Source organism: Nicotiana tomentosiformis, chromosome 8 (assembly GCF_000390325.3).
Source record: "Nicotiana tomentosiformis chromosome 8, ASM39032v3, whole genome shotgun sequence".
NCBI classification, from domain to species: Eukaryota; Viridiplantae; Streptophyta; class Magnoliopsida; order Solanales; family Solanaceae; genus Nicotiana; species Nicotiana tomentosiformis.
The window spans coordinates 70,904,601-70,914,636 of record NC_090819.1 but is presented as its reverse complement, the minus strand read 5'-3'; the positions used below and the strand labels follow the sequence as shown (position 1 = coordinate 70,914,636).

Here is a 10,036-nt window from a genome sequence, read left to right as displayed (position 1 = left end):
AGCTGCATGGGATGCTTATGAAACAACTATTAGAGATGCGCAGAACATCTATGAAGACGAGAGAGGACTCATACTTAATCAACATCAACCCTTTCCTGGGCAACCACTTGGCTATTATGCTAGACCGGTGTACAATAAAGGTTTATCAATTGTTAGACCACCTCCAATTGTAGCTAATAATTTTGAGTCGAAGCAAGGGTTGCTCAAAACCCTTCAAAACTGTTATGTCTTCAGAGGGAAGATGAACGAAGATCCAAAAACATACATCTAATGGACTTTGAGGAGATTATGAACACCTTTCAATACAATGGTGTGTCACAAGATGCAGTGTATTTAAGGGAATTCCCCTTTACACTCAAAGATGATGCTAAGTAGTGGTTTCGAAGCTTACCCACGGGATCAATTAGAACATGGGAGGAGATGACCAGAAAATTCCTTGATATATATTTCTCCTGAGCTAAAACAGGTAAGTTTAGAAGAGAAATCCATAACTTTTGCCAGAAAGATACTGAAATTGTTTTTGAAGCATGGGAGAGGTTTAAGGAGATTGTTAAGTGTCAACACAGTGGAATTGAACTCTGGATGCAACTCCAAGACTTTTGGGATGGATTGACACCGGCCTCACGTAGAACATTGAGCAATGCAGATGGAGGTCCATTGATGAAGAATACTCTAGAGGAGATAGTCACAATTCTTAACGAGTTATCTGAAGATGCAAATCAGTGGCCCTCTGAGAGTGTTAAAAGAAGAAGATCAACTGGTGTTCATCAAGTTGATGCAACACATCAGTGCAGGTACAACTCGATGTTATGGCCAAAGAGATAACGAAGTTGACCTTAGCCTCGATACAAAATGATCCTCATGCAGCTTGTGATATATGTAGAAGAGGACACCCTACTCATGAGTGTCAAGCCTCAACTAAGGAAGTAAATGTTGTGGGGAACTACAATTTTAATGCAATGGGTCAAAGGTACCTCGGTTTTTCATGGAGTTCACCTGGGGGTACCGCGAATGCTTGGCAACAATATAACTCTAGACCATAGGGACAAGGGGCTCCAGCATACCAAAATTAGCAGAGGCAACAATTTTAGCCTTAACAGCCCATTCAACTTGGTCTAGAGGATCTAGTGAAGGCTTTCATTATCAAGACAGATGAGAGTTTGGACGCTCATAGAGCTTCTATCAAAGAATTGGGCACTGGTTTTAGAAACCTGGAGAGACAAGTGGGACAGATTGCAATAATATTATCTGAGAGGGTTCCAGGTACTCTCCCCGCTGATACTGAGAGAAATCCCAAAGAAACGGTGAATGTTGTGACCTTGAGAAGTGGCCAAGTATTGAGAGATCCAACCCCGATCCAAAAAGAGGTGAAACTTGAAAAGGAAAATGAGGAGCAGCTGAAGAATGATATTGAAAAGAAGAAGAATGGAAAGAAGGGAGCTGATAAAAAGAAGAAGGAGGAAACTTCGAGAAGGGATGAATCTACTGAGAGCGAGCATATGCCTGCTCTACCTTTTTCTCAAAAGCTATATAGAGAAAAGATGGACAAACAATTTGAGAGATTTCTGGATATGTTGAAACAAGTTAATGTAAATTTGCCATTCACAAAAGTGCTCTCCCAAATGTTAGCTTATGCCAAATTCTTCAAGGAGATACTGACAAAGAAGAGAAAGAAAGAAGAGACCTCAGTGGTGAAGCTCACAGAGCATTGCAGTACTATATTGCAAAACAAACTCCCACAATAGTGTGGAGACCTAGGGAGTTTTACTATACCTTGTTCTTCAGGCTCTATTAATTTTGATAAATCTTTATATGATTTTGGTGCCTCAATTAACTTAATGTCTCTATCTAATTACAGGAAACTGGAGAAGAAGATTGGAGAGATAAGGTCAGTGCCAATATCTTTGTAGCTGCTAGACCAGACGACTCTGATACCCGAGGGGATAGTGGAAGATGTCTTAGTTCGGGTAGATAAGTTCATATTTCCTGTAGATTTTATAGTAGTGAATATGGAGGAGAACAAGGAGGTCCCCCTAATATTAGGAAGACCATTCCTAGCAACGAGTAGAGCAATATTAGATATACACGAGAGAAAGCTCATGCTTAGAGTGGGTGAGGAGACTGTAACCTTCGAGATGAATTTAGAAACGGGGGTGAAAAAGGAGAAGCCAGCTCTAAGTGTTGAGTGGAAAGTGAAGGGCTCAAAAGAGAAGGCTACAGCGAGTGAGAAAGATAAGTGTGGGGTGTACCCCAAAAAGGTTGAGAAGAAGCTGTCGGCATGGATGTGCGCATTAGTTCGAAGGCGAAGAATGGAGCCCGACTTTGACTCAGACCCCTAGTAGAGATTCAGGAAAGTTTCCTTTACCTTATACTTTTTAATTGTTTGTTATGGGGATATGCCACAACTTAAAGTGTGAGGTCTGGGATAATTGTATGTTGTATGTATATGTATTAGTTTTGTTAGTTGTAGTAGTTGGGAAATTGAAAAAAAAACATAAAAAATTGAATTTTTTTTGGTTATTTCCGACGATGGATATCATTCGACGGGTTTCTTGAGGGATTAAAGTCGAAAGAAAAAGACAAAAATATTTTCTTTTGTTAGGTAGTGTATTAATTTCCCCTTGATTTTTCTTTTTGTCGCGGTTGTTTTCTAAGGGTTTTGTTTGAACTGGGTGTAATTAATTTTTATTTTTTTAGTAGTACGAAACCTTGTAATATGGTTTGAATGCAAGGCAATATCTCTTAAGTTTATTATACCTTGAGAACAGTAAGTGTTTTAGTTGTGATGCTTAAGATCAGTTTTTGACTCTCGTATAAGTACCTTAAATTGTATGATCTTAGCTTTGCTTAACTGCTTTGACTAGAGTGCCTTGATAGTCCAATTTTGAGTGAGTTATGTGCCATGTGGGTGTGAGGTTTTGTGCATTCTATGCATTGCATTTGATGTCTAGAATTTGCCCCGTGTGTTTGCAAAGAGAAATAGTTGTTTTATTCAGTCTTGGAAGTGATTTAGGCATTTCTTTGTTGAGACAGTTATATTGTTACCCACCTAATTGTTTTGTATCTTAGTTAACCCCTTTAAGCCTGTAATCCTGTTTCTTTAGCAACCACATTGCAAGCATTACCCATTTGTGCGAATTGCCCATCTATTTGAACCTTTTACCTCTCGTGAGCACTTGAATTTATTATGAACTTTGCAAAAATTTTAGTGTGGGGTGATTGGGTTGGCTTTTGAGTGGAACTAATGAAATAAGGAAAAAGGTGCACTGTTTTAAAAAAAAAGTAAGAGCCACTTGAAATGAAAAAGAAAGAAAACAATAATTGTATGATTGTGAAAATATTCCTTGATTGTGGTAACTCTTGATATAATTGTGCTTAAAGAAGTTGGGAGTTGATATATGTTGATTTAAGGGTGGAGTTATGGTTTGACATAAGTGTGGGGTTTTGAACAATGAAATGTATGTATTAAAGTGCTAAGGGAGGTGTAGTCACTCTTATATCTAAATGTATCCTACATGTCCCGTAGCCAACATTACAACCAATTAAAGTCCTACTTGATCCTTGACTGAATGAGCTCAATTAGTAGAGTAGTATACTACAGGCAAGCCTATGGTATATTTTTTGTGGCATATGAATGTTACTTCTGAGAGTGAGTGAATTCTTTCTATCTTGAGTTCCTGATTGTTCTTAAATTTTATTATGTGTGGAACTACTCTCTATTGTTATATGAGGGCACTTGATTCATGAAGGAAAGGTAAGGTCGTTGATCTCTGTGTTAGAGTAAGTGAGCGGGTTGTGAAAACTGTGTGGTGCTTTTGAGTCAAATCTTAAGGCGAGGCTGTTACGTTAGAGTGCTTAATCTATTTTAAATATTCTTGGTGTGATGAGTAAGGAGAGTTGTTTAAAAAGGTCGTGTTTATGTCGTGTCTATATGAAGTATAGTTTGATTGCTCGAGGATGAGAAATGGTTTAAGTGTGGGGTGTTGATGGTAGGCTATAGTTACGTATTTTAGTCTCTTATTTCACTCTAATTCACTATACTTTACTAGTGTTTGATCTTTTAAATGGTAGTGTTTTGCACTTATTGTGTGTTTTATGCCTTGTAGATGTGATTCCGAGTGATGTAGATGTTACAAAGTTAATTCTAACTATTTGGAGTTTTGAAGTCTGAGTAAAAACCCAAAAGAAATTTAACCATGATCGAGTTCGGGGGTCGAGTACCGTGTATGTATATAAAAAGCGAAAAAAATGCCCAAAGCCAAAAAAATGGCCTTTCACGGCTTGTTGGAAGACGCGCACCATTACGCCAAAATTCTCATAAGTTAAGGAATTGAATCCTCCAAATTTAGACATGCAAGTGACGTGTGCAACATGAAGTGGCTGCCCAATTCATCCTTACACGAGACAAAATAGTATATGAATTGAAATTGGCCAATTCTCTTGAAATGGCCACTAAAGCGACGCACTGTGCGACGCCCACCGCTGCGCGATAGTGTAAAAATCTGCCTAACAGATACTTTTCAAGGTCTCTGGATTTCTCCACTAATGCCCCGCATGGAGCGTCGCCCCATGCGGCGCGCATGTGCAATTTTTACAGAGTGAAAATCCAATTTCGTCTAGGAGAAGGTGATTTCGTTGGGCCGTACCCTACTTAGTATAAATAGATGGAAAAACATTATTTTCTGGACTTTTGACACATATTCGACCTAAAGAGGCGAAGTAGGAGTTGGAAGAATACGAACACAAGGATTTAATCATTCCTTCCTCACTCAAGACCCGAGTTTGAATTGAACATATGTTTCCCTATACTTTAATTTTAATTGTGACGAATTTCTCCATATCTATGAAGTAGTTCTCTTTAGGGTTCGATGGATTTGGTGTATTGATGATTGCTTGTGGATTATAACTCTAGTTTTATGTATTGAAGCTTTTTTGGATGATTTAACTGTTGTATCTATATTCACTTGTTCATGTAATCGAGAGAGGCATAACTTGTGACATATTTGCATTATTTTGTTGGTTGAGTTCATAGATTCTTATTAGTAATCGAAAGAGGCTAGTTGAATCATTGATTAAACCTAGTTAGGAGAATAATCGAAAGAGGTTTTCCTAAAGACCAATCCACTACGCATTCTTACATATCTTCACGTGCTTAAATTAGTTCATCTTGTGAGGTTGAAACTTAATCGAGAGAGGAATTTTTGCTGAACCGTTGTACTAATAATTGAGTGAATTCGAGAGACTCACTTAAACATTATAAGTGAATTATCTAGAGTTAGATCCAAAATAATTATCTTACACCTATCCTATCAACCCCTTTTTCCTCCCATTGATAACTTCCTTGTTTCAATTGTCATTAGTCAATAACTTTAGATCTTAGTTAATTTTAGTTAGAAATCATATAAATCTCAATTGTTGATCATCTTGGATAGCGATCAAGCTAGAAACTACGAGAATATTGTTTAAATCTTGTCATTGTGGATACAATGTTGTATTATACTATATTTGATTAGCAAACATAAATTAAGTGTGTGTTTCGAGCTCGTCAAAATTTGCCGCCGTTGCCGGGGATTGGCAATCAATAGTGTTCGAAATAGTTTGTAGTGCTAATTCAGGAATTTTTCTTTTTTCTTTTATTTTATTTTCCTCTTTTTACGTTTGGTGTTCTCTGACTGTGGGCAGGTTACAGGTTCAGAGTGGTGCATGACTAGAACTTCTGTGAAGGAAGTGCTACCACACGAACCAGAGATAGAAAAATAATTGCGACACATGAAGAAGGAAAGATATCCCACTGATACCTCAGAAAAGGTTGGGCGGTCCTCAACCAAATAAACTATGGCTGGAAATGGTGATGATAATGTAGATTTGTCTACAAGAGAGGCATCCCAACAACGAGAAAAAGCTACATGGGATGCTGAGGAAGCAGCTGTTAGAGATGCACAGAATATCTATGAAGAAGAGAGGGGTCTCAGACTTAATCAATATCAACTCTTTTTTGGGAGACCAGTTGGACATTATGCTAGACAACTATACAATCAAGGATTATCCAGTGTTAGACCACCTCCAATTGTAGAAAACAATTTTGAGTTGAAGATCAGAATTGTTGTGTCTTGAAAAGGAAGCCAAATAAAAATCCAAACACACATCTAATGGACTTCGAGGAGATTATGAACACCTTTTAATACAATTTGGTGTCACAAGATGCAGTGTACTTAAGGGCATTCCCCTTTTAACTTAAAGATGATGCTAAGGAAAGGCTTCAGAGTTTGCCCAGTGGATCGATAAGAACTTGGGAGGAGATGACCAGAAAATTCCTTGATAAATATTTCTCCTCAGCTAAGACGGGCAAGATTAGAATAGAAATCCATAACTTCTTCCAGAAAGAGACTGAAACTATTTTTGAAGCATATGAGAGGTTTAAGGAGATTGTTAGAAATTGTCAACATAGCGAAATTAAACTCTGGATACAACTCCATAAATTTTGGGAAGGATTGACACCGGCCTCGCGTAGAACATTGAGCAATGCAGTTTGATGAAGAAGACTCTAGAGGAGATAGTTAAAATTCTTGATGAGTTATCTAAAGATGCCATTCAGTGGCCCTCTGAGAGTGTTGAAAGAAGTAGATAAACTGGTGTTCATGATGGTAGGCTATAATCTCGTGTTTTAGTCGCTTATTGCACTCTAATTTACTGCACTTTTATTGTGTTTGAGCTTTAATTGCTAGTGTTTTGTACTTATTGCATGTTTTATGCATTGTAAGAGTGATTCTGAGCTATGTAGATGTATGGAATGAATTCAAGATATTTGGAGCTTTGACGTCTGATTAAAACCCAAAGGATTAAGCCGGGATCGCGTTCGGGGGTCAAAAACCACATCTGGATATCAAAAAGCAAGAAAAATTCCGTACTCTGAGAAAAGCCCACAGTCGCGGTGCATGGGGCAGTGCGTGGGGTACCGTGCGTGTACATTTTCCTCTTGTCTGTTAGAAATCAACTCTCTGTATTTCCCCATTAATGCCATGCATGGTGCGTCGCCCCATGCAGCGCGCCTGTGCAATTTTTACAGAGTTATTTTCCATTTCGGCTAGGAGAAGGTGATTTCATCTGGGCCGGGCCCTACTTGGTATAAATATATGGAAAAATATTATTTTCTGGACTTTTGACACATATTCGACATAAGGAGGCTAAGGAGGAGTTGGAAGAATAAAATCACAAGGATTTCATCATTCCTTCCTCACTCAAGACCCGAGTTTGGATTGAATTTATGTTTTCCTTTACTTTAAACTTATTTGTTATGAATTGCTCCATATCTATGTAGTAGTTACCTTTAGGGTTTGATGGATTTTGTGTATTGATATTTGTTTGTGGATTAGAACTCTAGTTTTATGTATTGAGGTATTTTTAGATGATTTAACTGTTGCATCTATATTCACTTGTTCATGTAATCGAGAAAGGCATAACTTGTGATATCTTTGCATTATCTTGTTGGTTGAGTTTATTAATTCTTCTTAGTAATCGAAAGAGGCTAGTTGAATTATTTATTAAACCTAGTTAAGTGAATAACCGAAAGAGGTTTTTCTAAACACCAATCCATTACGCATTCTTGCATAACTTCACGTGCTTAAATTGGTTCATCTTGTGAGGTTGAGACTTAATCGAGAGAGGTGTTTCTGCTAAATGTTTGAGCTAATAATTGAGTGAATTCGAGAGACTCACTTAAACATTAGAAATGAATTATTTAGATTTAGATCCCAAACAATTATCTTCCACCTATCCTATCAACCCCTATTTTTCTACCACTGATAACTTCTTTGCTTAGCTTTGTTGCGATAGTCATTAGTCAATAACTTTAGATTCTTAGTTAATTTTAGTTATTAATCCTATAAATATCAATTGTTGATTCTCCTGGATAGTAATCAAGCCAGAAGCTAGGAAAATACTAGTTAACTCTAATCCCTGTGGATACGATATTATACTATACTATCTTTGACTAGCGAGCATAATTTAAGAGTGTGTTTCGAGCTCCTCAAAATTTTGGCGCCATTGCCGGTGATTGGCAATCAATAGTGTTTGAAATAGTCTGTGGTGCTAATTCAGGAATTTTTATTTTATTTTATTTTTCCCTTTTTACGTTTGGTGTTCTTTGATTGTGCGTAGGTCACAGGTTAGATTGGTGCATGACTCGAGCTTCTGCGAAGGAAGTGCTACCATACAAGCCAGAAATTGAGAAACAACTGCGACAGTTGAAGAATGAAAAAAATATCACCGAGATGTTGGAAAAGGTTGGGCAATACTCAACCATTGAAACTATGGCTTGAAACGATGATGATAATGTGGACTTGGCTGCGATAGAAGCAGCCCAACGAAGAGAACAAGCTGCACGAGATGTTGAGAAAGCAACTTTTAGAGATGCGCAGATTATCTATGAAGAAGAGAGGAGTCTTAGACGTAATCAACATCAACCCTTGCCTGGGAGACCACTTGGCGATTATGCTAGACCGGTCTACAATCAAGGTTTATCAAGTGTTAGACCACCTCTAATTGCAATTAATAATTTTAAGTTGAAGCAAGGGTTGCTCCAAACCCTTCAAAACTGTTGTTTCTTCAGAGGGAAGCCAAACGAAGATCCACACACACATCTAATGGACTTCGAGGAGATTATAAACACCTTTTAATATAATGGTGTATCACAAGATGCAGTTTACTTAAGGGCATTCCCCTTCACACTCAAAGATGACGCAAAGCAGTGGCTTCAACGCTTACCTAATGGATCAATTCGAACATGGGATGAGATGACCAGAAAAGTTTTTGATAAATATTTCTCATATTCTAAAATGGGCAAGTTCAGAAGAGAAATTAATAACTTCTTCCAGAAAGAGAATGAAACTGTGTTTGAAGCTTGGGAGAGGTTTAAAAAGATAGTCAGAAAGTGTCAACATAGCGGAATTGAACTTTGGATTTAACTCCAGGACTTTTGGGATGGATTGTCACCGACCTAACATAGAGTATTGAGAAATACAGCTGGAGGTCCATTGATGAAGAAGACTCCAGAGGAGATAGTACAATTCTTGATGAGTTATCTGAAGATGCAAATCAGTGGCCCTCTGAGAGTGCTGAAAGAAGAAGATCAACTAGTGTTCATCAAGTTGATGCTACAACATCTGTGCCGGTACAACTTGATGCTATGGCCAAAGAGATAAGGAAGATGACCTTAGCCTTGATACAAAGTGAGCCTCACGCAGCTTGTGATATATGTGAAAGAGGATACCCTACTTATGAGTGTCAACTGAGGAAGTAAATGTTGTGGGAAATTATAATGCGATTGGTCAGAGGCACCCCGATTTTTCATGGAGTTCACCTGGATGTACTACGAATGGTTGGTAACAAAATAACTCTAGACCGTAGGGACAAGGAGCTCAAGCATACCAAAATCAGCAGAGGCAACAATTTAAGCTTCAACAACCCATTCAGCCAGGTCTAGATGATCTAATGAAGACTTTCATTATCAAGACTGATGAGAGGCTTGAAACTCATAGCACAGCTATACGTGAACATGGAGCAGCTATCAAAGAAATAGGTACCGGGTTTCCAAATATGGAAAGACAGGTTGGGCAGCTAGCCACTCTTTTGTCTGAGAGAATCCTAGGTACTTTCCCAGCTGACACTAAGAGAAATCCCAAAGAAATAGTGAATGTTGTGACCCTGAGAAGAGGGCAAGTGTTGAAAGATACCACTCCACTCCAAAAAGAGGTGGTACATGAAAAAGAAAGTGGGGAGCAGCTGAAAAATGAGGTTGATAAGAAGAAAGGCAAGAAGGAAACTGAGAAAAAGAAGAAGGAATAGAGAAACGGGGGTGAAAAAGGAGAAGCCAGCACCAAGTGTTGAGTGGAAAGTGAAGGGCTCAAAAGAAGGCTGCGGTGAGTGAGAGATATAAGTGTGGGGTGCACCTCAAGAAGGCTGAGAAGAAGCTCTCGGCATGGATGTGCGCATTAGTCCGAAGGCGAGGAATGAAGCCCGACTTCAACTCAGGCCCCCA

General features: G+C 38.4%; 1 protein-coding gene and 3 non-coding genes across 4 annotated transcripts; 1 reads left to right on the top strand and 3 right to left on the bottom strand.

Moving 5' to 3' along the window:
- Positions 1-270: 270 nt before the first annotated feature.
- LOC138897652 (uncharacterized) lies at positions 271-1,975 on the top strand. Its single transcript, XM_070183650.1, has 5 exons — positions 271-310; positions 467-794; positions 884-1,002; positions 1,120-1,691; positions 1,859-1,975. Exons 1-5 carry the CDS (start codon positions 271-273, stop codon positions 1,973-1,975), a joined length of 1,176 nt encoding a protein of 391 aa, XP_070039751.1.
- LOC117273419 (small nucleolar RNA R71) lies at positions 469-572 on the bottom strand. Its single transcript, XR_004503426.1, has one exon. It is a non-coding gene; the product is annotated as a small nucleolar RNA R71 (small nucleolar RNA).
- A 4,372-nt stretch (positions 1,976-6,347) lies between the features above and the next one.
- LOC117273421 (small nucleolar RNA R71) lies at positions 6,348-6,451 on the bottom strand. The gene has a single exon (XR_004503427.1). It is a non-coding gene; the product is annotated as a small nucleolar RNA R71 (small nucleolar RNA).
- A 2,389-nt stretch (positions 6,452-8,840) lies between these two features.
- On the bottom strand, positions 8,841-8,947 carry LOC117273423 (small nucleolar RNA R71). The gene has a single exon (XR_004503428.1). It is a non-coding gene; the product is annotated as a small nucleolar RNA R71 (small nucleolar RNA).
- Positions 8,948-10,036: the final 1,089 nt, after the last annotated feature.

Bases quoted from the DNA above. Each gene is read 5' to 3' on its own strand.
- LOC138897652 (XM_070183650.1), top strand. From the start codon at position 271: ATGGACTTTGAGGAGATTATGAACACCTTTCAATACAATG. The intron at 795-883 runs GTACAACTCGAT...TGATATATGTAG, and splicing joins GATGCAACACATCAGTGCAG to AAGAGGACACCCTACTCATG. The intron at 1,692-1,858 runs GTGAAGCTCACA...ATCTAATTACAG, and splicing joins AGAAAGAAGAGACCTCAGTG to GAAACTGGAGAAGAAGATTG.